Source organism: Anas platyrhynchos, chromosome 1 (genome assembly GCF_047663525.1).
Source record: "Anas platyrhynchos isolate ZD024472 breed Pekin duck chromosome 1, IASCAAS_PekinDuck_T2T, whole genome shotgun sequence".
Taxonomy (NCBI): domain Eukaryota; kingdom Metazoa; phylum Chordata; class Aves; order Anseriformes; family Anatidae; genus Anas; species Anas platyrhynchos.
The window spans coordinates 182,785,200-182,813,001 of record NC_092587.1 but is presented as its reverse complement, the minus strand read 5'-3'; the positions used below and the strand labels follow the sequence as shown (position 1 = coordinate 182,813,001).

The window sequence follows — 27,802 nt, the reverse complement described above, 5'->3', positions numbered from 1 at the left end:
GCAATTCACTGTAATCTATTTCCACATGTAATCTAATCCCACTGTAATGTAATCCCACATTTCAGTATTTCCCTTACTTTCAATTACCACCACCCCTGTGCAAGGGTTGTCTTCAAATGATGGTGTTTTTAAAGGGACAGGAATTGTACGTGTGAACTAAAGTGAAATGAAGGCAAATATTAACAAAATATACAATCAATTCCATTGCTTTAAAGTATAAAATGGAGTGTGTTCCACTGTTGATTCTTGCGTATTAGATTGGGAGTTAAACTACCAATATTTTAGAGAGATGATACTGATTTCCTGTTTCTTTGTTCCTTGTTTGTGAGGGTGGTCTTTGAGGTTTATTTTTAATAACACCTGTAGGGAAATCATCTTAAAATGGTGTGCAAGTATACGCATATTTGGGAACTATAAGAAAGAAGGTTTGCAGAAGATGCTTTCTCTTAATAGCAGCTCATTGCAGGATAAAATATTTTGTGTACAATCTAGGAATTTGAAGTCATCATTGCTTACCACAGGGATAGTAGCTGTGACAAGGACTCAAGGACATTGAGTAAGGCAAAAGAAATGCGTTTGAGGAGTTTAAATGATTGTGACCATTGAGATAAATTTCCAGACCCCTTGAAATTACTTTTCCACTTTTACAAACTCTAGAATTTTAAGGCTCTCCGAATTCATTTAAAACTTCAGCTCTCAATTGTGATCTAAGGATTGCTGGTGTTATATGGACAGCTGTCTACAAAACTCAAATATTTAAAGACAACGTTATTGGGTCTGTGGATTAAAAACTGAGATTATATATTTTTCTGTGTGTTCTCTGTATAGTGTTAGCATTATGATGTACGTGACTCATGTATACCATACTGCAGTGTGGTCTGTAACATTTCTGAGAATCAACAGTGGTGTATTGATCCAAAAATTATGATCTAGCAATCTAGAGAAAATAGCAACAGGTTAATTCTTGAGGTGCATCCAGCTACAGAAGAAGAAGGTATATTTAAGAGGTTGAGTGTGATATTTTCTGTTCCAAGAGGAAAGAAATTAGTTTGTTTCAGCTTGTTCTACCTTCTGCCAGATTAGATTTTTCCACTACTTAATGACAAAAAAATTGCCTAAAAACAAAACAAAACAAAACAAACAAACAAAAAGCTTATTTTTTTAAACGTAACTAGTGAAAAATTACAGATGATTTCCTAGCCCATATTGATAAGAAAGTGCTTCTAACCCAAACTGAAACATAAAAAAAATAACGCAGTAACTTAATTGTACATATAGGAATTTGAAGACTAACTCTGTCCCTGGAGCTTGGTAAATCTTAAATTTTTTTTCTGTGGTTGAAAAGCATATCCAGCATGATACTGGTTCAAGTTAAAGAAGATAAACCCAAATGTATATATCCCCAAATACACCCAAATGTATATATAATATAATATATAATGTATATATTGGACTATCTTGTGTTGCTTCAAAGGAAGGAGCATTATGCATGAAGAAACAGTTTACTTTTTGTGATTTATATTTATTTTGTCAAAACATTTTAAGCCTACTTGCCTCCTCATACAAAGATTAACTACTTTATTGCATTTCAGTTGAATGGTTTGTTGTAAAATGCTCATTTTATTTCTATATAATCAGTGAAAACATTATTTTGGTTTACATTGCTTCAGAAAATTGCTCTATGTACTATATAAAATATGTGCATTGGTTTGGAAGAATCGGTGTTTACATGAACTCTGTAATAATACAAGATTTACAGTGCTTCTTTCCTTGTAAGTAGCTATCTCTAGACATCTTCATTTTCAAATGTTCATGCTGAGCTGAAATGCTATGCTGTTCTAATTATAAATTAAACAAATGTATAATTCCAAGATACTAATTTGTTTAAATTTTACATTGTACTTTTAGTTAACTTAAATTATTTTCTTTTTCTTTTATTGTTGTGATCTGTTGTCTGTTTTGTCTGTTGCATGTCCAGGGTTCTAAGGTTAGTATTGCTGCTGTAAGTTTCAGTTTTTGCATTTTCAAAAATTTCTTGGTTTTGATCATTTAGTATTTTGACTTTTTTATCATTATTTTCCTATATCAAATAGTAGGATGATATTAGGAATATAGTGACTGTATTAACTTCTCCTAATGTGTTTCCCTTCAGTAACTTAATGCATTGTCAAATATGATGCTTACTGTTAGCTAGAAGACAAATGTAGGCAGGTCCATGAGCTAAATTATAAATGTGGTTCTCAGTAGAAAAAAAATCTTTAGGCCCTGAACTTGTAATTGTATGCACAGTAGACATGAGGTGGTGATAAACTCCCTTTTTTAAAGCTTTTTAAGCTAAAATATTGAAGACAGCTTGATCAAGTGGAACTTATTTTAAATGTTATTAGAATATTGATATGCTGTTTTAATAAGGAATACTGATAATACGTTTTGCTTTAAAAAGTCCTCCAGTCCTTTAGTTTTGTATAAACTAAGACCTCAGTCCTTTAGTTTTAGTTTAGTTTTAAACTAAGTCCTTTATATATATGTATGTATGTAGGTGTGTATATCTATATATATGTATATATATAGATATATATATATTTTAGGGAGATTTTTTAAAAAGATTTTTTCAATTCAAATTTTTCAAAAATCTTGGTAAAATACACTAAAATGTATATTTTATAAAATGAATCAATTACATAATTAATTACACTTGCAGCATAAAGCAAGAGATATACTGAGAAGGTTTTAAGACTGTGATTGATGCAATACTATTAAAGTTTGAGAAAAATCAACAGCAGGCAGTCAGTATGCTGCTAGCAAACCTGATGTTATTTGAAGCATGAGTTCAAAGTTCAAGTTTCTGTAACCACATATGATATTTTCTAGAAGACTGTTATGGCTATAGATTTTTTAAGATCTATTTTCATTGGGTGAGTGCTTTTAAAAAAAGATGTTCCAGTCTCTTACAAAAAACAGAAACTAATTTTCCAGAATGTAGGAACACAGGACACACTAAGAAGGGAAGACCTGACTAAAGAATAGAGGCCAGAAACACTTATCATTTTACCATTTGTCTGATTTCATTGGACAGATCAGACAGATGACAGCCCTTCCCAAATCACTTTGGTAACTGACATGCTACGTCCTTAAGAAAAATTAAATGAAGTGTTATCTATCATTGTGATGACACATGCCACATTATATCTTACATGTTTAAAAACAGTTTTATGCTTAATACTGTTTGGCACAGTTTGCATTCCTCATATGTTATAATCTAAGCTATTCTAAAAAGTAACTCTTCAGGAAGGATACTCATTTTTTAGAAATACAGAAATAAAGGATTTTAATTTTTTTTTCTTTTTTTTTTTTTTTAGTTTCAGAAATGTCCCTAACAGTACAAAAAATGTTGTACATTTTTCACAGATAATCCTAAGCAAGTGAAAAAAAGCAGCACGTGACAAAAGTAACGTTTATTAAAAGTGACTGAACTCTGTGTTCTAAGAAGCCATGTGCTCTGAAATCTTATTGACAATCAATAAGAATCAGCCACCTGTAGACAATTTTTAAGTTATTGTTTAAGCATATAAATGTGGACAGTCAAGCCAATTTTCAATCAAATTTCAATCCAATTTTCAATTTTGCCTAGTTCCAGAGGTAGAAGTAATGTTTAGGTGTTTAAGTAGACTTTTTGTTAATTAAACAATGTTTGCTCACTCATCTGCACTGTTAGACACCCAAATGCTTTTGAAAACATGATTCTAGACACCTTGGAGAAAACATTTTTAGATTTCAGAAATAATGAGCTCATTCAGCATTCTTTAGATTCCCATTAAGCACTACATTACAGTACAGCACTACATTAGAAAAGAAATGGTAATTCTCTGAGAAATGTGAGTTGCATGCCATATAACTTGTCACATTTTTACTTCCTCCTTGTTGCTGTAGTGAGAGAGTAAACATACTCTATTCTGATTTACAGGAGAATTTGTACAGTGCTACCAATATAATAGTAAGAATTCCCAGGGAGAATCAATTCACGGAAGCAGGGCAATACTGTCCAGTTTTTCCCACTCTTACTTGTTTATCTAAAGGAATGTAAAAGATGTACGGACTTTAATTAATACGTTACCTGTCAATTTTGTTAGCCTATGGAAGAATGTAAGACTATGTTCTACCCTTACATACTTTACATTGTTTTACTATCTGAGCACGCTTTGTCTTTATGTAGTTGCTGATAGATTTCCCAGTTATATTAGACTTTTTATCATCTATTAGAACATGTAAACATAAATAATTTTCTCACTCTTCATGCTGTATTTGAATTTGGATCACAATTTATATTAGTGGTAATAATATGAGATTTTTTTTAATAACTTTTCAATGTATTTATCATTAAGTGTAACAATTTAGCTTTGTATGTGTATATGCTGCTGTCATTATATTTCAGTTGTGTTCAAGCTGTTTAATTCAATTATCTCCTTTTAAAGACTGAATTGGAAAATATTGAAGTGACACAAGGAATGTCAGCAGAGACAGCAGTAACTTTTCTCAGCCGTCTGATGGCAATGGTTGATGTACTAGTATTTGCCAGTTCTCTAAATTTTAGTGAGATTGAAGCTGAAAAAAACATGTCTTCTGGAGGTCTAATGCGACAGTGCCTGAGGCTTGGTAAGTCTGCAGACAGCACGTATTAAATAATTACTTACAGATCAGTGAGCTCAAGCTAGATAAAATACTGACACATATAGGAAAGGTCCTTGTACTGACTGTGATGTGATGAAATAATAGTATGCTGTTGCTGATTTGATGCTGTTTAAAGGTTGATTCAATAAAGACACAAAAAATAATAAAATGGCATGTCTGAAAGTGTTAATTCCTTTGTAAAAGTTGTATACATTTTTGAGTAAAAATATTAAATAAAAGTAAATGAACAGAGGAAAAGTGTTTTTCCTAGAAGCTGTTTTGCTGCATGCCTACTGCAAGTTTCCTTATCCAAGTCTCTGTAGATTTGAAAGACTGTTTTCAGTCCATGTAAGATTAAAAGCTTGGGATGTGTGTACAGACTGCAGATCTTAATATAAATATTGCAACAGTCTAGTGCCTTTCTTCACTATTTACCATTTGCTGTATCTTCTTACAATTGATTAGGCAATTTAAAAATTTCTGAATAGTTTGAATTATTCTTTCCAACCTATATCACTTTGTCCTGGTGAACATCTGTCATCCAGCATGATGCCATTTCTTTAATGTTGTATCCCACAACATCTTTCAAATTCTGAATAATTTTTAGACTCTGATTTTTGTCCAGTTATTATTCATACCACTCATTAGATCGTTGATTATTATACTGCTACTGGTATAATGCTTGTGGTTTATTATCACTAATCAATTTTAATCGAATTCTCAATTAGCTCCTACTATTTTCCTCTGTTGCAGCTGTGCATAACTGCATTCAGATTTAAAGTGCTGATAACTGATCAATAACATATGAGAACTTCAAATTTTAATATAGTGAGATAGTTATAGAAAACATTAGGTTGTTCAGCTAAAAGAAGTCACCATTAGTGCTTTCTAATGGAGTCTAATGCGATAACTATTGCTGTTATTATTTAGACATGGTTATTGATATATACAGACTGCTAACTGATACTCTAAAAATAATTATGAGAAAATAACTCTAACTTGTTTAATTTTCATGACTTTTTTAGTTTGTTGTGTGGCTGTGAGAAACTGTTTAGAGTGTCGGCAAAGGCAGAGAGAGAGAGTGAACAAGACTTCATTAATCAGCAGTAAAGCTCAGGATGCTCTCCAGGGCGTAACTGCAGCAGCAGCAACCAAGGTAATCCAGTCTTTAGTTACCAACAGCACTGACAAGACTGTACCACTGCTTCTATGATCAGAAAGCAATTGTGTCTGCCCTCTCAAGTATTTGACAAAAGCTTATGCAAAAACTTAACTCAATGGTACACTGGAGCAGTTTTAAAGAGCTTTACGACTCCTGCTTTGTTTTGAAGTTCCCTTCTTCACATCTGTATAGTTCTGTTTGTTTGTTTATTTGTTTGTTTGTTTTATACCTGCATAGCTTTTTTAATTTCTCAAGGCATCTTCAGTTTGGATGAAGTCCTGTAATTACATCTGTCAGTGGAACATCTGAGTCCCAGTAACTTCAATATACCATTGCATGTACAATACAGATCAGTATTCTCTTTCTGACTGAATGAAACCTACTTTTTTGAACTTGATAACAGCTTTGAGTCTAAAAAACTAAAATCCTGAAGAATTTAGTGTAGCCTGTGACATAACTAAAATATATCATTTTAGCTAACATAACAGATTCATGGTTTTTTGATACTATATTTTCGTTAGGAACTTTAGTGTTTTTTGTTCTCTAATGCCTCTTACAGATAGCATTTACAAACTCAGCTTCATTCACACTATTATTTTATTAAATCTCACAAAAGGCATTATATTTTCCACTTTATCACATTCAGTGCAAAGCAAGTAAGTATAACGATGCTTTTAGGTGTTTAGGCATAATATGCAATACATTGTCATTTTTTAAACAAAGCATAGTACTCTATGCCTTTGTAATAATTTGTAATAATAAGAATTATACTGTAAATAGTCTGTAATAATTCTCAGTAAAATGAAAAGAAAATGATTTTTGAAAATATTTCTGCTCATGTTTTTTAAATGTATCGTATTAGACAATTTATTGTACTGCTATGGAACAACTATAATCAGAAATCATCTTTTGTGTGCATATTATTATTTAACTCTGCAAAAAGATACAGTTGTTCTGATGTAGTGGGATGATGTAACAATTTATATCTAAATATTTAGTACAATAATTCAGACTGTTTTTTGTAGAAGCCTTGTCTGAGTGAAAAGTACATTGTTAGTATAATGAAAGTACATTGCATAATGAAAGTACATTGTTAGTAGAAGAGCATCTAAGATTAACAGTGATATCTAAAAATGTATCAAATTAAGATTCTAACACAAATGCTTTAAACTTCCCAGGACATTTGGGGGAAAAAAATTCTCATAAGTGTTTTATTTGTAGACTCCCCTTGAAAATGTCCCTGGCAATCTCTCTCCTATAAAAGACCCTGATCGGCTTCTTCAGGATGTTGATATTAATCGTCTACGAGCAGTTGTTTTTCGTGATGTGGTGAGTAATATGTGCTGTAATTCTACAAAATCATCACTTCCATTTTCAAAGAATTTTTGGTTGTTCTAGAATTTAAAATACCCTTCATTTGTCACACTTATCAGCAAACCATCTGCTCATGGCTTTGTAACTGCCAGCCACTTTCTGCACTTTAAAATCACAGAATCATAGAATGGTTTAGGTTGGAAGGGACCTTAAAGGGACCTTAAAGATCACCTAATTCCTGCCATAGGTAGGAACACCATCCACTAGACCAGGTTGCTCAAAGCCCCATCCAACCTGGCCTTGAACACCTCCAGGGATGGGGCATTCACAGCTTCCCTGGGCCACCTGTTCCAATGCCTCATCACCCTCAGAGGAAAGAATTTCTTCATAATGTCTAATCTAAACCTCCTCTCTTTTAATTTAAAGCCATTCCCCCCTTGTCCTATACCCCCTGGCAAAGAGTCTCTCCCCAGTTTTCTTGTAGGCCCCCCTGTAGGTACTGGAAGGCTGTGGTAAGGTCTCCCTGAAGTCCAGGTTGAAAAACCCCAACTCCCTCAACCTGTCTCCATAGGAGAGGTGCTCCAGCCTTCTGATCAACCTCATGGCCCTCCTCTGGACTCACTCTAACAGGACCCTGTCCTTCTAGTGCTGGGGACCCCAGAGCTGAATGCAGGGCTCCAGGTGAGGTATCACTGGAGCAGAAAGGAGGAGACCCACCTACCTCCCTCACCATGCTGGCCATGCTACTTTAGATGCAGCCCAGGATATGGTTGGCTTTCTGGGCTGCAAGCACACATTGCCAGCTCATGTTGAGCTTTTCAACAACCAAGTCCCCCAGGTCCTTTTCCTCAGGGCTGCTTTCAGTCTATTCTTTATCCAGCCTGAATTTGTGCTTGATCATATTGATAAACCATTTGAGATTAGTACATAATTTTGTTTTACAGTCAGACTTGATCATATATTAGCCAAATACTCACAACCAGAATAAATCAGTTATATCCTGAAATAAAACTGTATTAATAAAAGCGTCATTTATTTGTCAAACCATTGTAGGTGGAAGAATTATTATATTTATTGCAGAGCTGCAGCAAATTGATTAGAAAAAAAAAAAAAAGTCAATTTTTACTTCTTCTAAATGTATGTGTCATATATATGTAAATACATATATATGTTTTTCACATTTCTGCAACTGGTTTTACAGTAAAACTATTCTAGAATATCATTTTTGAAAGTACTGCATTAGGAATTATTATTATATATATGCAGATATATATTTTAAGTTTAAACTTCTGCAGCTTAGGTTTGAGTGGATTGAAGAAAAACTGAATGTAGGAATAGTTATAAATGAAGAAAGTACAATGAGAAACAAAAGCATTTATCTGTTAGAGTGATCTGACCTAATCATCTTTAAAGGCCAAGGTTGAAACTGGGTGATGATCTTCTCTCACCTACTCTTTCCTTATGTATAGGAGAAGAGAGTAGTGAAAGCAGATTCTGAAATTTCTGTGAAAGAACTAGTAAGAGGATTTACAGTTATTTTAAGTGTTGCAGTGACATGCAACCAAATTAAACACACAGAAAAATATGGAAAGCAAGCCCTGGATTTCTGATAGAAAATGGGTACCTGTAGAATTGAGACAAGTTGAAACTCTACTTGTTGAACTTGAAGCCTCTACTCTGAAATGGCCATTGACTTCACAGGCTTGGAGATTTGTGTAGTTTCCAAATTACCTTTATGATTAGGTACTTAATAAATATTGTGTACATACTACTTCAGTGAAAATCCATTAAATCTTCTAGTTAATCCCTTTGCTACTATGTTAACAGATGTAACATTTCAGTTGGGCATTATTTATAAAGCTTTGAGATGATCATGAGTGAAAATTCCATTGAAATGTCCAGTATTATAGGTTTGTTCCTTTCTCTTCAACACAGGACGACAGCAAACAGGCTCAGTTCTTAGCTTTGGCAGTAGTCTACTTTATTTCAGTTCTGATGGTCTCCAAATACCGTGATATTCTAGAACCACAACGAGAAACTGCAAGATCTGGGAGCCAGGCAGGTAGAAATATCAGACAAGAAATAAATTCACCAACAAGTACAGGTACATTTGTTTTCTTTAAATGTTATTTTTCATTTTCATGTGTAGATTTGTTAGAACTGTAATTATCTGAGTTCAAAGTACTTGAGCAGTTTAAAATTCTAATAGGAAATTACATGGTACTTTCTCTAAAATAATTTTAATGTACATTGGTAGATTTCACTTATTTTGTGCATTTGCTTATAGGGTATAACTAATTCTCATTTTTGTATTGCTTTTTATGCTTTTGTTTATTTCATTTGAATATAATTGAAAAGAAACAGTGTGTCTGATGGGGCTAATGCTGTAAAGTACAAGACAGTTGATCACCACAACTTTCTTAGGCTATTATTTGTTAGTAAGAGCAGATATCTTTATACAATGAAATATAAACAGCAAACACAGCTCTTCGCCCATGTAAACTCTTTTAGTTTAAATTAGGAGGTTTGTGAAAAGGTGGTGGTGGAGGACTCCTTTTTGGAGTCCTGCTGTGTTGGTGCCTACACTTGAAAGCCTAAGGAAAGATTATAAGAAAAAGGAAGCATTTCTCTTGCCTTCTTCGAACTGCTTGTGATTTATTTTTTTTTAATAGTAGTAGTGTTTTTCACTGGCATGTGTTCTTCAGCCTGAGAGGGAGGGAGTCTGTTAGCTGTCAGAGCCCATCAGAAATTAAGAATCCAAACTTTACCCCACTTTGTTTCAAATTCTTTATACTGTCAATTCAGTAGGTTTTTCAAGTCCCACTGGATTGTTTACAACTGTACCTTCTGTGTTAAAAGAGCTGAAAACAGTAACTGAACTTGTCCATGAAGCTCTTCATGTATGTTTTTTGTCTCATATTGAATTTTAATTACTTCATTTACGGAGTTTCTGATTTTCATTCTTCATAGAATGTATGTTCCAATTTGTGTCACATTTGCATTTGGTCATTATCTTCTAATACATCATTATGCTTTCTTTAATTTATTATTTATATATCACTTCTGAAGTTCATGTGCTTAGGGGCTTCCCATTTCAAATATAATACATGAACATGGTCAATTATGAGAAATCATATTTTTTGTGCCTTTCTGGTTATATGTTATTGTCCTGCACTAAAAAGCTGCTAGTTTCAGTGAACTATTTCACTCATGATTATCTTCTGTGTACATGTGTGTGCATATATATATGTGTGTCTTTTTCCCCACATGATTGTTGCTCTTGAAGTGCCCAAATAGGTGTGCTGTTTCCTATCTCTTGATACAGAACTTGTTTTCTTCCTTTAGAAATGCACTTTATGTTGATAATACCATATTTGCATGTTTCAATGAGATAGGACTTCTGTCATGGATCCACAGTGGACCAGGCCACACATGAATATTAGCTGGCTCACATTTGATTCCATGATTTTCTCCACAGTTGTGGTCATACCATCTATCCCTCACCCAAGTTTGAACCATGGATTCCTTGCCAAGTTAATTCCTGAGCAGAGCTTTGCCCACTCATTTTACAAAGGTAATATTAACATCATCTCCTAACCTGTTTGGGTGTTCTTATTTAATGTAATGTAATACAAGAACTAACTGTGATGTAATTGTTGATAAATAAGTATACGCCTCAGGTTACATGGAGATCAGACCTGATGACACCTTTAAAACTTTAACTTCCTGCCTACATATCTCTAGGAAATCTCTTTCCCAATTTTACTATCACTTCTTAACTTTACTTAATATGAAATAAATTTTATAAAAGATTAGTGAGGAGGAGGGAGTGGATGTAGAAAATTCTAAATGCTTTTGGTTTGTGGTTATTCTACTACAATATTAGGCCCATAAAGTCAGGCCTATTTTTAAAAAATATTGCATACCACATAACGTATGTAGTATTTTTGTACTGTTCCCTTTCCCTGTATATTTTCCTGTTATTTTTCCTTCCTTTCTTGCTTTTTTTTTTTTGTTGTTCTTGCTTTCTTGATGGTATGTAAACCTTTGATATTGTTTGTACTGTTAATTATTTTATGCATGTTAGTTAATGTGCTGTGTTGTGCTTTTCTTGAATGAGAACACTTTTGTGACCAGAGCAACTATTACATGTTTTGGGCCTGCTTTTGTTTGTTTGTTTGTTTGTTTTAATAGTTATGTTATAATATAGAGAAAATGTTTTTTAGATGCCATTATTTGAAAAAATAGGGTTACCCAGTTGTAATTTTAGCCAAATTTGCATGTACATTTCCCCATTTATTTGCATGTACTATAATGTGAATACAGAAATATAGGTTAAAAAACAACATAATGAAAATTTTATTGGTATAATTTTGCAAAATCTCAGTGAGTAAAAAGTTTGATTTATAGAAAGATGAAGAGATTAAAAACTGTTTCCTGTATATAAACAATATAAATAGTTAACTTCTTTCTTTGCTAATAATGTAACTTATGTTATATTTATCAAATCCTGTTCTGGGAAAATTATGTTAAAATTTTTATTAGATCAACTTAAAAAATCACTACGTTTATCTTACATTTCTTAAATTTCCATGTGTGCATGTAAGTATATTATAAAGTGTTTGAAATTCTAACAATCAAGGGTTTATGATTATAATTAAAAAGTCTGTTGTCTGCCATATGAAGAAAAGAAATAAAATTTAAAAATACATTTTCAGTCATTGAATTTGCTGATATAATATTCTTTGTTGTTACATTGCTGTGTTCAGTATATCATAGATTTTAAAAGAAAAGCAGGGCGAGGGGAGGGATCATTTACTCTTAGTTCAGAAGTGTACTACAGTGTTACATAGTACTAGACAATAAAAACCTGGAACAATTAGATCTTCCTTTCTCATCTCCTTTTGCCTTTAAAGCACATTTTTGTGTAGCAGGCACAGATATTTTCTTTCTCAACACCTTTTGCTTGAAAAAATGAAAATGGTTAGATTGCCTCAAAACTTACATTTATTTAAAAATATTTTTTAATTTAATACAATAAAAGAAATTATGCAAAATACGTGAGATTATGTTGCTATTTGTATATTGCTTGACATTTGAAATAATGGATGTAAAAAGGAGTGGAAAAACAAATATTTTTTCTTCTTATCCATACAAAATAAAATATACACAACAAAACCAGAAAAAAAAGACTAAAAATAAGTCTTTTAAAAACGGAGACAGCTGTATAGAATCACCAAAATATTTCAGATAAATATTTCTCAAGAGATATGTCCATTATACTATTGTCAATAGTATTTGCTTTACCTCAAATTCAAGTATATTGTAGTTTTATTTTGATTTGTTCTTTTAATAGTTCAGTAGAGTTACAGTAATAGTAATAGTAAAAAAAAAAAAAAGTAAAATGAGATACAGAAGAAACTGTAAAGAAGAAATTGTCTTTAGAAACAAATTATTCAATACAGGAAATTTTATCTGTAGCTATTTAAATTTATTTCTTGATATTTTCTCTTATACCCAACTGCATCTACATCTCTAATCTCTGTATTCATATATTAGAGAAGAGCATTTCTGCTTCTTAAATTCTGGAGTCAGTTCCTCAGTTTTGAAGGACATGAGCAGGAACTGAAAAAAAAAAAATGTCAACACTGTCAGAGAGGCTTAAAGTCAAAACCTGTTTTGTCATTTCAGGAATTTTTCATTCCGGTGACTTAGCCATTTCATTTAGACGTGCTTCCACATTTTGGCAGCAAACATATAATACATTAAAAATATTTTATATTTTAAGATTTTTTGACATATTATAGCATGATTAAATTTAACATTTAAAAGTCAATATACATTTTTAAAGCACAATCCTATTTACTATAAAATGGACAAAAATTCATTTGTTACATGGAAATAAAGCCTCTATATTTGGATGTAAAGGGTGTGTTCTTTGTCAGTCCAATTCAATACAGCAAATTGTGTCATCATTGCACTATTGTTGGAATGGTACAGGAGTTCCTTGGAACAGATCTCTGTGGGATTTAGGGAGATTTTAGAGAATTTAGGGAGAATGATTAGCAGCTTAAAAGAAATTTTTTAGTAGATGGAATTTAGTTATCTGACCAGAAAACTTCTGGGATGAGTAAAATAGGAATAGGTATATTGCTGGTATTTAAATAAGGTACTAATTTTCTTCTTAGTGATGCTTCATTTTTTTACTTTGTATATGGCATACTCTTTTATTACAATATATTTAAGGATGTGTAAGCTCCTACTTATCTCAGGTGTATTACAGTATGTGATTGTTGCATGCTTCTTACGAGTAACTACAGTTGGTGTCAAGTGCAGTTTCTAGGAATTCTAAACATCATTGACCTTGATATGAAATTTTTCATTTCTCATCATTTAAACATGTTGACCTTTTCCCAATTTATTGATGATATTATATATTAATAAAATTTAGTATTTAAATAAAACAGTTTAAAATGTGCTTCACAGGGAAATATATTATAGCTTTACTTATAATTGCTTGTAGTCACTAAAATAAAGTTTAAATGTTTGGGTGTTTTTTTTTGTTTGTTTGCTTTTTTTGCTGTGAACCAATTATTGTTCACAAGCTATATGTTATCTTATGGTGTTTAAAGGAGAAAGAACACACAAAGGAAGAGGAAGAAAAAGGTAAACCAATGGTGTCCATTATACCATTGTGTCCTTGTATTAAATGGTGTATTTAATGGTATTTAGCAATAAAAATGTGTATTTCTTTATTCTGCTGTTTTTTTTTGTTTTTTTTTTTTTTGTTTTGTTTTGTTTTGTTTTTCTTTCTAAGCTCACCATGGGAAAGATAAAGGTGACTCTATCTGTGGATTTACTCTTTTACTCTCTACAGTATTTCTAAAATAATTTGCGCTTAGTCTGACAAAGCAGAACTTGTAAAATCAAAAGAAATCTGACTCTTTTCTATTTAGTTCATATAAAGATCATGGATGCATAAAGACATGAAAGCAACCCTCCTTAGTTCGTATTATTTAACTTCATAACTTCAGAGTTTTAAAAGGGGAGACAATATGATAGTTTTCTATGATATCAAAAATCTTAAACAGAACTAAATTCAGCTCCAGAGCTTTAAAAAGCACCTTGACATGTGGTATTAATCTTCATAAAGATATCATGGCATAGCTCAGAAAGTTTTATGAATCAGCTTGTAAGTCTGCTACATCAAGGCTTATTCCACTTGCTGCTTCAAGTGTCAGATACTGAGAAATTCCTTTGGGTACATCAACAAAGAAAAAGACATACAATATACACATACACTACTGTTGGCTTATTTATTCTATGCAACATCTTCATACCTCATGTTATTCATGGCTGGATGCCAATCACATAAGTGAAGACCTCATCTGATTCAAATGCTGACAGTTTGGCAAGATTTCAGTCAAAAACAAATGCTTGTAAGGATACTCTGGAGAAAACTTAGTCTTGCTCATCTTTTCAAAGATACAATGCTTGTTTACTACTCCTTGAAGTTCAGAAACAGTTAAGACAGATCTTGGGCAACAGAATGTCTCCTGAAAGACAGAAGTTGACAGTTGACTTATTGGCAAACCTTTCTTCCTTTGTGCTCTACAGCTTCCAATATGGTGAAGTCAGGTGAATCTGGTTAGACAATCCTGAATGTGCAGTACAATTCAAGCATCTATTCTACACTAATTATCACAGTCTCAGATTAAAAAAAAAAAAAAAAAAAAAAAAAAAAAAAAAAAAAAAAAGTAGATTAATATTCTTTTGCATCTGAAGAGTGTCTGAGCAACACAGTCCAACAAAAGTAAATGTTTTCAGACTTCTTTCTGTTCACAATACCAAAGAATTAGAATAAGGGCTTTTGGAATGTCAGATAGATCTGTTTTTCTGAAATTGTACAGGTTTCAAAATGGAGTCTTTGGATTGAGAATTATTGAAATGCAAGAGTGACCTGAAATGTTTCTTGGCCTAGTGTGGTGGTTTTACCGTGCTGGGCAGCTAAACCCCACAACCGTTCTCTCACTCCCCCCCCTTTAGATGAAGAGGGGGAGAAGTAAAGTAAAGAACAACTCACGGGTTGAGATAAGGATAATTTAATTAAAGGGAAATAATAACAATAATTAAATAAAGATTATTATGAACTAAACAATTTAACTAAGGGGAAATAAAAAGGGAAAGGGGAAAAGGGAGGGGAAAAGGGAAAAAAATAAGAAGGGAGGAAAACAAACAAATAAAATAAATGAAGGCTATATGGAAGCGCAGAGGAAAGAAATTACTCTCTACTTCCCACAAATGAGCAATGATTGACCATGTCCTTGAAGCAAGGCCTCAACGCACATAGCCAGTGTTTGAGATGAGGACTGATGTTTTCCCAACGAGAGCCCACCCCTCCTCTCCTCTTCCCGTTTCCACCTTTTATTGCTGAGTGTGACATCACATGGTATGGAATACCCCTTTGATTGGTTTAGGTTAGCTGCCCTAGTGATGTTTCTCTCCTCACTTTTTGCCCACCCCCTAGGAGGGTAAGAGAAAGGCTCGATGCTGTGCCACTGCTGCTCAGCAGTAGACACAACACTGATGTGATAACACTGCTGTTCCAGCTACAAGTACAGAGTACGGCACTGTATGGGCTGCTGCCGGGAAAGTTAACATTCCAGCCAGACCCAGTACACCTAGAGATTTTTTGGTTCATGGGATTTCTTCAATTGACTGGGATGAAGATAAGCTCCATAATTAAAATATGGAGTTAGAAAAAAAAAAAAAAAAAAATTGATATAGCATTATAATATATTTGCCAGAAAGGGAGAGTTATTTTCACCTGACTATTCAAAGATGATAGAAAACTTACTTTATCATTCTCAGTATGTCAAGTGGCTGTGGGTATTGTACCTATAATTTGTACTTTCTGGAAAATGTTTCTCTTTTTCCATTGTTATTATTTTTGTCTCCCCTCAAGCAGTCCTAAGCGAATTTTCTGTGGTTGTTTCTCTGGTTGAAAGTCTGGGAGACCTTGTCTGACTGTAGAAACTGCATCTGTTGAACAACAATCTAATACAGTACCTATTTTATCACTTCTTCATGTACTGGTGTTTTGAGGGGAAAAATAGCTAATGGAAATCTGCCACACTTAGCCAGCAGACCACAAAGACGGTGGTCAGTTACATAGCTGAGATCCCACATATAGCAAGGCAACTGTGATCTAACTGTTGCAATAACATTTTACAAATTTTCTGTACTGGAGTGGTGTAGCCAGTGAATTCTGTAACCCCTTTATTTATATCTGAAAAGAATCTGTTCATGCCTGTGCACTTGAGTAGTATATTAAGTACAGAAGCTCTGTGGTTTTTTTTTGTTTTGTTTTGTTTTGTTTTGTTTTAATTAAGTTTATCGCATGGGAGGACTTAAAAGAGTTGACTGGTGCTTTTGCTCAGTTGATCAGCATTTGTTACCAAAGTTACTCCACTAGGGAAAGCTGAACATGATACATTTCTTGTAGAAGCATTTACTCAGGTTGTCCATGTTTGAAGAAATTGCTCTGCTCAATTTATTATAAACCTGCACTATTGCAAAAGCTATAAAATACACATTAAATGGGGTAAAACATTTATTTGTTTTTAGGTATTCCAGTCTCCTTTTTTGCCTGGTAAGTGCTTATGATCCTTGAAGGAGACTATTCATTGAAGTCCGATGCTGTAGCAAACTCACTTTCAAAAATTTTTGGCTTTCATCTTTGGTGATAATTTCATGTGTTGTATTTGCTAGAGAAACAGTGTTAGAGCTTAATCTCTACGGTAAAACGGTACTCTTGCTACTGCTGAGGAATGATTTCAAGTTCCTTGAAAAGTTTCCTTTCAAATTCAGTAGGTTGAAGGTAGTCCCAGTATGCAAAGCTACTTCCTGTAGAAGGCAGACAAGCTCCTTCTGTTTTACTTTACAAGCAAGTACTCTAAATTAACTTTAATGTCAGAGGAGGTTCAGGTCTCTGTAGGAGGCTTATCAAGACTCTGACTTCTGACTTAATGGCACAGTGGAACTTGCCAGTTCCTGGAGCCATTTTAAGATAACATTGTAGTGGTTGAGACATCCTTAGCAGTCTTTACCTCTGTCCCTTTAGTCAGCAAGAGCTACCAAATTCTGCTCTTTCACATGTAGTGAATTTAGTGTAAAATGCTAAAATCTGTATTTCTGGAATAGTAGCAACTTAAATAGCTTAGAAGACATTGTTTTCTTCTTGATTAGCTTATCTGATTTTTTCCAAATTTGTTATGAAAATATCTCTGTTATGTCTGGAAGGTTTGGAAGTCAAGACTGAAACACTGAGAGTAGCCCTTTTTCTTACCAGATAGAGGGTAATCGGTGTACATTTTGAGAGCAGAAATATCGTATTGGTGGAATAAGCCTATGAAATAATAGATGAGCATTGTGTCTTCTGTTAAAAGCAGCTAAACAGCTTTATATAAAACCAAGTAACCTCTTAAAGGCATGGCTATGAATTTGAAGTAGTTTTGGTTATGGTGGCCAGGAACAGCAGGGTGAGTTTTCTCAATTCTGGTCATTATTAAAGCTATACTTGCTTACACTGAGGGGTTATTATATTATTTCAACGGTACTTCCATCTCCACTTCATATCTCCAGAAGTGGAAAGGTGTGAATGATCTTTCTTTGCACATTAACTGGAAGCCTATACATTCCTAAACACACAATCAATACTACACAAATAATGGAAAGATATTTTCAGTCAAAAAAAATGACGTTACCACTTAGCATTATTCAGGAGCGTTTTCGAAATAAAAGTGTTGCAACAGTTCAAATTGCCTTATATCATATTGTGCGGAGAACATTGATGTGTAACTTATCACAACACTTTATCAAAAATGGATTGGCTTTTCATCTCCTTTGATATCGCTGTCTATATTTTTCCCAAACACTGTAAATGAACAAATTTTTAAAGGTATGTGCTGTAGAAGAACTGAAAGCTATTAATTTTTTTTTCTTGATAGAAGTAAATATATTAAGAAGTTGCAGAAATTGCTTTTTCTTCTGAGGCAAGTAAAGCATCATTTTTCTGATCTCTGAGTATTGTCCATTGATATACCATTATTCGTATTCCTAGTGTAGTAGCATAGATTTTCAGCCTATTTTTAAAATACCTCTTTTGCAGAAGGACAGCAGTCTAACTACACAAACTGGGCTAAGGGACTAATTTATATTGCCTTTCCAAATACCCTTTGCCTCCACATAGCCCTGATAAAATCTGTGGCTTCATCTTCCTCAGAATATAGTTGTCCATATGCTTTCAAGAAGTTGTGTTAAATCTTATAAGCGAAAAGAATGATAGTCATGTGAATGATAAAAATTGATTTTCTGCATGCTGCTCCAGGTTATTATATTGCTTTCCTGATTACATAAAATATATGCCACCTATTCTAACTGCTTCTGAGAGGAAGTATATTTTAAGATCTTGGCATAATAAGAAATACATCTTGATCAAATATTTATTACCATTCACCCACTACCTAAGGGATCAGAAGATACATAGTTCATTACTAATTAATCAATCATTATATACCCATGAAGCATTTGTAATTTATTTTTGTTTTGGTTAAATAACATTAACACTTAGATTTGTTTGTACAATTTACGGATATTTTAAAAGTTATATTTTTTCTAAGTTTTTCTGTATTTCTTAATTTAATGCTTTTAGTATAAGTTTTATCATGTCTATGGAATATTTTATTCTTCACTTTTTTTTTTTGTGACTGGATTTTGTAACCTATTTGACAGAATTTTTGTTGTTATTAGTTTTATAATAAATGTCTAAACAAAATTATCAGCTTTCCCATGGTGAGTCAGAAATATAGATATTATCATAGATAACTACTGGCTCATCTTTTTTTTCTTTTAAAATTGTAAGAAGGGAGGGTAGAAACCTTTAATGTCCAACAGAGTGAGAATCACAACTTTATTCTTTCTGTCCACCATTCTGCCTTCTTCACTTAGTTTCTGTTCCTGTGATCCTTTTTTTCCCATAATTTCTTCACAGATAGTCTTTTGTTATCTGTGTGTTTTTTTTTGAGTTTACACAAGACAAAAATAAAATAAAATCTGACAAAAAACTAGGGAAATTCAACTACAAAAATTAAAACATACTCTCATATTGTTCCTGATTTACATTTGTTTTTTTCTTTCAAATGCAAACTATTTACTCTAAAATTGATATGTCTTTATTACAGCTTTTAATTTTCTGATTATATTTTTCTTATGAGTTTTTTTATCTAATTGCCTTAGTTAACTTTGTCCTGAATAGTTTTAGGATCATTTAAATTTTGTTTGGTAACCAGGTGATCGGTCAGATTGATGTACACGTGTTTATTGAGCACTGAGTGAAGGAGGTTTGCTTAGTAAGAAAAGTGATAGTAAGACAGAATCAAGACTTTGATTAAAGACATTGCCTAAACAGATCATGAGTTATAAGTCTTAAGTGACTCTTTTAATACTCTTTCTTTGATCAAGGTAGAAGGAGCTGCTCTATATGTCTGCCTGAGTCCAGAATTGATTGGGGGGGTGGAGGGTGGAGTGGAAATAAAGGCTTCTGAGGAATTTAAGCAGAGTTAGTTTCCAGTGAACAAAAAGAGAAGACATGGACTTACAAGTGTCCATTTGAGAAGCTGGCTGATGACAACTCTGTTCTCTGCCATACAGGCTCCTCATCACTTACCAACCTTGAATCCCCCACCCTGTCACTAGATTTCTCTCCCATTTCAGAGTCTTTTTGTTCTGCTAATGAATGCTGCAAAATACAAGTTGCTGTTAATCAGATAACCTTGCATCAGAAATAACAGAATTCCATGAAGTACATTAGTGGGACATGGCCAAATTTGCCCATTAATGTGTAGTTGTTACATGAAGAATAATACTGTCTAGGCTGCTATATACATTATATATTATATATATATTATATATATTATATATATTATATATATTATATATATAATACTGTCTAGGAGTGCACATTATGTGGTTAGGCCAGGACCAGGAGGACAGGGAACTTTTTCTGTACTCTGTGATAACTTCCACATAGAAATAGAAATGCCAATAGGACCAAAGTTACTGAGCAGATATTGAGTAGCTTGGCATGGTAATGTTCTTTTTAGTGTGATTTTTACTGTTGTGCCCTAGCCTCTGAGTACATTTCAATTGCAATTCCATTTTGGTTATTCCATTCAGTGTAATTTTAAATCAGACCCTTATTACTCTTTGATTCCATCCTCTTATTTATTTTTTTAATTTTTGTATAACTGTGCTGCTTTTCATAAGTGAAAACTAGTAGATCAATATTGCTAGGAAGAACTTGTTCACCATCTCTTTATAGCCTAGAGCTTAGCCATTGAAGAGTTCCCACCTGTGGGGGAAACTGTAATATCACTGCCTTGTTGGCTTGAAAGCTTCTCCAGCCTGGGATGTATGCTCTCTTTAAAAATGTAGAATACTATGGAGGGGTCTGTAAAATACAGCTAATAAGGTTTTAATTAGATACAGATATCTTAGAATACAGATATCTCAGAATATCTGTACAGAGAACAACACACATTTTCTAGTGCATGTGAAGACTGAAAAGTGACAGCAACTCTTACACCAATATTGATCCCGAAGCTTCCATTGCCAAATAAAATGACAATGATTAGGATAATGCAACTTTCAAATAGATTTCATCATGAGGTGGAAACTAATATATTCAGACACATCGTTAAACCAATTACAATACACTTCATAAATCACAAGCAAACAAGATATTTTAGGCAAGGAGTGTGATGGGTAAGGTTACCAGATATACATGTCATTTAGTTACCTTAAGCCCATATTTTTTCCATAATGTCGTAGATGAACTCATTAGTTACAATGAAAAACAGTAAAGAAGAGGCATCTGGCTTCCAACTGCCTGTTTCTGACAGGGTTAAGATCACTAGATCTAGTAATGTTTCTGCTTTGTCTACTGACATGGCCTAGTGCTGTGGAAAACTGATGAGGTTTGCTGAAAATTTACAAGATTACTGTCAGAACGTTATAACATAGACAGATGTAATCAGTTATATTTTTGCTTCTGTTCATGTTTAAAACTATTGTTTTGCTAGTTTGTTTGAGTATTTAGAATTTTTTATGAAAGCATACATTACAGGTTTAAGATTTTTACAGAATAACTTGTGGATATGCAGTGTTGCAACTAAAATTGGTTGTTTTCTGTAACTCAGACTCAGGAGCTTAGAATTTACTTATAATAGTACCAATAATAATGCTGATGCAGAAGGTTTTTATAATATGTCTTTTCAGACATATTTTTTTTTTCTGAATTTCACAAAAACTTACTCACTAGTATTCTTATTTGAAAGACAATTACTAATCAGTTTATCTGTTCTGAATTTATTTTGGTTTGATTTACAAAAAAATAAATTTGATTTTTGTTCATTTGGCTTGCCTGATGTTTTGAAAAATAAAAGTTAATACATTGGATATCAGCGGTTTTTAAAGGATTACCATTTGTGGTGATACATCAGACTAAGCTTAATATACGTAGTGCAGTATATGCATTAATTTCACTGCAGTGTGAATATACACACTGGAGACACAAGAAAAGTGCAAATACAAATCTGGTTTCTGTGGAAATAAAGTATCAATACACTTATCTTCATGTAGAAGATGTCTCGTCTCATGATATTTGTGTTCTTAAATCATTTTAATTAGCTGTTACGCATTGTATGGAATGTCATATCTAAATTCTATATCCATAAATTTAATTTTTCTTCCACTTTTGACTTCAGATGGTGCAATTCTCTTGGGTCTTTTGTAATCCTTTGTTCCCAAATGAGAGTAAGAAACCTGATGAGTAATTAAGTTCACTCCTATTTATAACATATGGAAATTAGTTCTGTTTTTTTGAACTTGCTACACTGACTGGAAGGATATTCTATAACCTTAATTCCATACTGATGGCTGTCACTTCTCAAACAAAATTTATTCATAATGGATTTGCATTCAGTTTATCTCATGACAACTCTTCCATTTAACTTAAATCCTTTTTCTGGATTTTGTATCCTAAAATATATATGTATAATAGCTGTTGTATACCCTCTCAATAATAATTAGGCCAGACTGTATCAACCAAACTCCTTTTTTTTTTTTTTTTTTTTCCTGTAAGAATACATCACTTTTTATGTGAGAGTGTGTCTATATGGTGGCATTTCATCTCCTTCAAATACAGCTCAAATACCTCAAATACAGTATTCCACAGTGAAACTACCAAAGCCTTTTCTAATGCCTTTAACACTGAACTGTTTCAGGACTTCTTTTTTTTGTTGTTGTTTTGGTTTAGTTTATTATTATTTTTCATTAAAATTTGGAATCATGTTTGCCTTTTCCATGACATCAGTTGGTCACTGGCTATCCAGGGATTGATGTGTCCAGGTCCTTCTTTTTGGTCATTTCCAGTTGCTGAATTCCAGTTGTTACAGGAACCTCTGTGTTAGTCACTGAATGCATAGCTTTGAACTATTTAATTTAATTTGCAGTTCTACCTTAAATCCTTCTGTTCATCAGTTTTACCTTACAACTTTGTCATCAGTAAGTTGCACTAGAGCATACCTGAAATTGTGATTAAGGTTTTAAACAAGATAACTTCCATGGTAGTTTCCCTTTGATACTTTTTCTTTTGAAACTATTTGTTGGCTCCTTCTTACCCAGTTTCTTTTTTCACCCTCTATTAATTTACAGTTTCTCTACACTAAAGTAAAATCACTTGTGACACCTAAGGTTTGCCAAAATTGACCTTTTGGGCCATGTTTTCTTTGACCAATAAATATTAAGAAAGCATTTAGTTTAGTCTTTCAGCAAAGCCATTTTATAATCTGTCTCATTCCACATCATTACTATTCTTTACTCCAAAATAAATCCTGAAATCTTGCTTACTGTTGAAGTCTTGCTGTTTTCCAGATCTTTCTTTTTCCCTTTCTTAAAATAAAAAACTACATTTTATATTCTCCAGTCATATGTCTCCACTTACATCTGGGAAAAGTACTTTCTATTAGACCAATAATTTCATAGATTGCTTCTTTCAAAATTGGCTTGGAGTCAGTCAATTCCCATCATTTCAACACACTTAAATCATTCTGGTTTAGTTAGAGCATTTGAATTTTGTCGTGGTTTAGCCTTGGCAGGCAGATAAGTGCCACCCAGCTGTTTGCTCACTCTCCCCAGGTGGGATAGGGGAGAGAATTGGAAAGGTAAAAAGTTGAGATAGGGAGAGTTTACTAGGTAAAGCAAAAGCCATGCATGCAAGCAAAGCAAAACAAGGAATTCATTTTCTACTTCCCATCAGCAGACAGACCGCATCCAGGAAAGCAGGGTTCATCACACGTAATGGTTTCTTGGGAAGACAAATGCCGTCACTCTGAACATATTGCCCTTCTTCCTTCGTTACACAAACTTTTATTTCAGATCATGACATCATAGGGTGTGGAAAATCCTTTTAGGTCAGTCTGGGTCAGCTGTCTTGCTTGTATCCCCTCCCACTGGCAGGTCAGCAGAAGGAGCAGAAAGAGTCCTTGGCTCTGTGTGAGCACTACTCAGCAACAAAAAAAATCAATGTGTTATCTCCACTGTTTTCATCAAAAATCCAAAAGACAGCATCATCTGAGCCTCTACAAAAGAAATTAACTCTGTCCCTGCAAAATCACAAGAAATTTCCAGAACTACATTTGCATTAGTTTTACTGCCTATAGCTTTGTGTTCAACACTGTTGACCTTAATGAAAATTGAATCTAAGTGTACCCTACTTTCACCATGTAATCTACTGTCTTCCTCATTTGTATCATAGTGGAACCTCATATTACTTTATTTAGCATAGATTTCAATAAGTACCTTCATTTTACTTTCGGCAGTTCTCACTTGCTGTCCACTACTGCACTTATAATAAAGCTTTCTTTGATGGCTATTCCTTTTTTCCTTCCTTGCATGTTGTTTTTTAGGTTTTAAATAACTGCAATGGTAATAAGTGAAAGAATATTTGCTTTTGTGGTTTTATAATTTGAGTCTTTTTCTCAAGAAGCAAGGATCACAATATTTAGTTCCCTAAAGATGTATTTTTTAGATAGTTTATTAGCAAATAAGAATTAAATTACCACTCGTCTCTTCAAGCTATTCAAATCTTAGTTTGAATAATCATAAAGTAGTCACAAATTCTAGTCACAGTTCCTGCAACTATCACTGAACATTTGTTGTGCGTGAATTTCTGTTCTGGCCTCTATACATTTTATATTGCTGCCTTCCCAGCAGGTAGGGTGTTCAGCACAGAAATGCAAATCCTGTTTAAACATGGCAGCAATATGCTTGACTGCTTGTCCAGTTCTGCTCTTTAATTCGCTGTTGTCTTTGGATGGATAAAGTTAAAGACAAACAAGCAGAAAATTCATTAGGCTTATTCTGTGGATCAGATGTCCCTCTGCGCCAAATATAGGCAGTACTAAGTAGATATGGATTTTTTTACTTCCTGAACCAGCAGATGCTAAGTGCATCGTATGCAGCTCATAAATCTGGTTTCTACTTCCTGCTTCACAAAACAGGGCTCATGTCCATTTGGTAAGAAGTGTTTAAGGCAATTAAGAGAAAGAGAAGGAGGAAGTGGTTTCAACATTTATGGCTGTTAAAAAAAGAAAATACTATTCAGTATAATGAGTCATTCAGCTTTGTATTTTTAAAAACCTCTTCTGTTCTATCTATAAGTTTGTCAACTCTTGCATATGTGATTAGCTTTACAGTAGCATATTTCAAATAAATCTTACATGGATTTTTTTTTTCTATGTATGTGCATACACACACTTATGCCTCTGTGGTAAATACATAGATATTTTACAGCTGATTATATTACAAAATTAGTAATAAACTATGTACTCGTTATTCAAGTCATATTGTTGAAAGATATTTTTGTTTGAAATAGCTAGATAGGCAAAGCTTTATCTATGTTCTAAATTTTTTTCCAAAATAATCAAGACTTAGATAGCTTTCTATAAGCTATCTATTGTTTTTTTTTGTTTTTGTTTTTTTTTTTTTGGATGGTTCTGATATAGAATTAAGCTTTCTATAAGCTATCTATTTCATACACAGGACAGTTACATTCTATAGCAATGCAAATGACCAAATGAAACTAAGGTAGTATGAAAATAAATCTAAAAATCATTTTGAGTGCAAGCCACAATCTATTGCTCTAAAAATGTAACCAAAAAGATGAAGATGCAGTTTATTCACAACTTTAGCTAACTTTCTACTAAACATATCAAATTGTTCTTATCAGAATTCTTATTAACAGAAAGTGTTGTGCGTTCACTGCAATAATTAATAGAGGTACACTTCCTCGGTTCCAATATGTTGTAGAGCCTGTTTCAATCTGGAAATGCTCCAAACTCAACAGATTTCACTTTCCCATCTCTATGAAGCTGTGTTTATTTTGTTCTGAATGTTTGCCAGAAAGAATTACTGAATTTTACCTTTTGTGAATGAAGAATTATTTAACAAATAAATAACACCTTTTTTATTTGTGTATAAATAAATTTGTATTCAATATAATTGAATATAATTGTGTGTAAAATGTGTATAATGTACATTTTAAACAAAAGGATGAAGAAAATAAAAGGTGTTGCACTTCTTTTGAATTTAAACTTAATATTTGCTGACAGCAATAAAAATCCTTAAGCTTACAGTAATCCTAAAGCATAAGTGGTTGCTTTTTTCTTTTCCAATAGTCTTACAGATTATGTTGATATGCAGTCTATATACGTTATGATTTTTAATGTTGTTGCTGGCATTATTCTTCTATTTGATTACTGTGTGAGTAGCAGGCTGTAATTTCTAAATGTCACTGAGCTTGCATAATTCAGCTTTGGGCTCCCTCTTACAAGCCTTTATATATGCCAAACAGCTATTGTAACCAAAATGTTTTGTATGTAGAATGCGTTTTTACTGTAAACTACTAAGATTTGTGTTCTTCCTAAAACTTGTGTTTCTGTTTTACAAAATCTACTGATTATATTTGTGGAAAAAAAAGAATCAAACTAAATCGTATTGTTCCAAATCTCTATTTCACTACAGAGACACCAACTGTATTTCCAGAAAATATCAAAGATAAAGAAACACCAACACCAGTTGAAGATATTCAGTTGGAAAGCTCTATTCCTCATACGGATTCAGGAATTGGAGAAGAACAGATGCCTAATATTTTGAATGGGACAGACTTGGAGACCAGCACAGGCCCTGATGCTATGAGCGAGCTGTTGTCTACTTTGTCTTCGGAAGTGAAGAAATCTCAGGAGAGCTTAACCGAAAGCCCCAGTGAAATCTTGAAACCCTCATCATCAATATCCAGTATCAGCCAAAGTAAAGGCATCAATGTCAAGGAAATACTGAAAAGTCTCGTGGCAGCCCCTGTTGAAATAGCAGAATGTGGTCCAGATCCAATCCCTTACCCTGATCCTGCTCTGAAGAGAGAAGCTCAGGCTATTCTTCCCATGCAGTTTCACTCATTTGACAGGTATATGGCTGGATTCATTGTTTTATATTGATTTAATTCAGAAGTTTGAAAGTGGTTTTTTTTTTATTATTATTATTATTTTTTTAGTGTTGTTATTCTTCTATTGTTATATATTAGGCTGTCCTAAAAAAAAAAAAAAAAAAAAAAAAAAAAAACAAACAACCAGCTTCATTAGCTCTACTTTACTGTTTTACTGAAGCAGACCACATATATAAAAGTGATTCACCTTGGTTTGCTCCATCAGTAGCGAATAAAACTCTGTAATGTACTTGGGAAACAAGCCTATTTTAAATAAATATATTTGCAGCCATTTTATTTTTTTTTTGTCCTTTAAAACAACCTTTTAGTGAGGGGGAGGAGAATCTGCTGATACAGAACAGATTGGCTGTGTAGAAATTCAGCTGAATATTCTTTCAAAGGCTTAAATTTTAATTGGATCCATCACTGCACTTGTTTCCTAGTACTGAAACGCTGCGAATATGGCAGGCAGAATGTATAGTTATAGTGGAAAACAGTTTTCTTTTAGGTCTTTAAAAAGCAAATATGCTTAAATGTTAGTGTTTAAAAATGAACTGTTGAAGATTTACCCAAGGAATCCTTTGTTTCTCTTGTTGGGCTGTAGTTTCCAAGCTTCTAATGAAAATAATTTCCATTAAATGTCCAGCCTAACTTAGTTACACTAAACATAGAAATTGTGATAAAATGTGCAACTGTCAACATCCTTTGGGGAGAAGGGAAACCTGTTTTATTGCAGGCTCAACCTGCAATGTGTAAAGAGCTAATTCTCATGTGTATGGATGTGATTAAATTTTCCAGTATGACAAGATCCCTGTAGTTTATTCATGAAACTGTTAAAAAATATATATATATATAGTAAATGTAAGGAATTGAGTTTTAACTCAAAGATATGCTAACTTGTGTTTCAAATCTTTAAGCAGTTGTAAAAAAAAATAGTTTATAATTTAGTTGTATCTACAAGAACTAAAATTCTGAAAGTAAAAAATAAAACAAGAAAACAACTGCATTATGATTTATAAGAAAAAAAAATCTGAATTTACAGAAAACCTGCAAAAATG

At 33.1% G+C, this 27,802-nt stretch overlaps 1 protein-coding gene across 15 annotated transcripts in view; it reads left to right on the top strand.

The window, feature by feature from the left end:
- The window catches only part of NBEA (neurobeachin), a 509,188-nt gene that overhangs the window by 177,723 nt on the left and 303,663 nt on the right, over positions 1-27,802 (top strand). For 10 of the 15 annotated variants that reach the window (XM_027470228.3, XM_072032607.1, XM_027470238.3 and 7 more), the window contains exons 25-31: positions 1,979-2,002; positions 4,473-4,653; positions 5,694-5,824; positions 7,052-7,159; positions 9,080-9,248; positions 10,623-10,718; positions 26,288-26,726. In XM_027470228.3, the coding sequence (XP_027326029.3) occupies positions 1,979-2,002; positions 4,473-4,653; positions 5,694-5,824; positions 7,052-7,159; positions 9,080-9,248; positions 10,623-10,718; positions 26,288-26,726 (1,148 nt within the window). The remainder of the gene's footprint in view (positions 1-1,978; positions 2,003-4,472; positions 4,654-5,693; positions 5,825-7,051; positions 7,160-9,079; positions 9,249-10,622; positions 10,719-26,287; positions 26,727-27,802) is intronic. The other 5 variants (XM_038174546.2, XM_072032602.1, XM_027470310.3 and 2 more) reach the window with 2 other exon arrangements.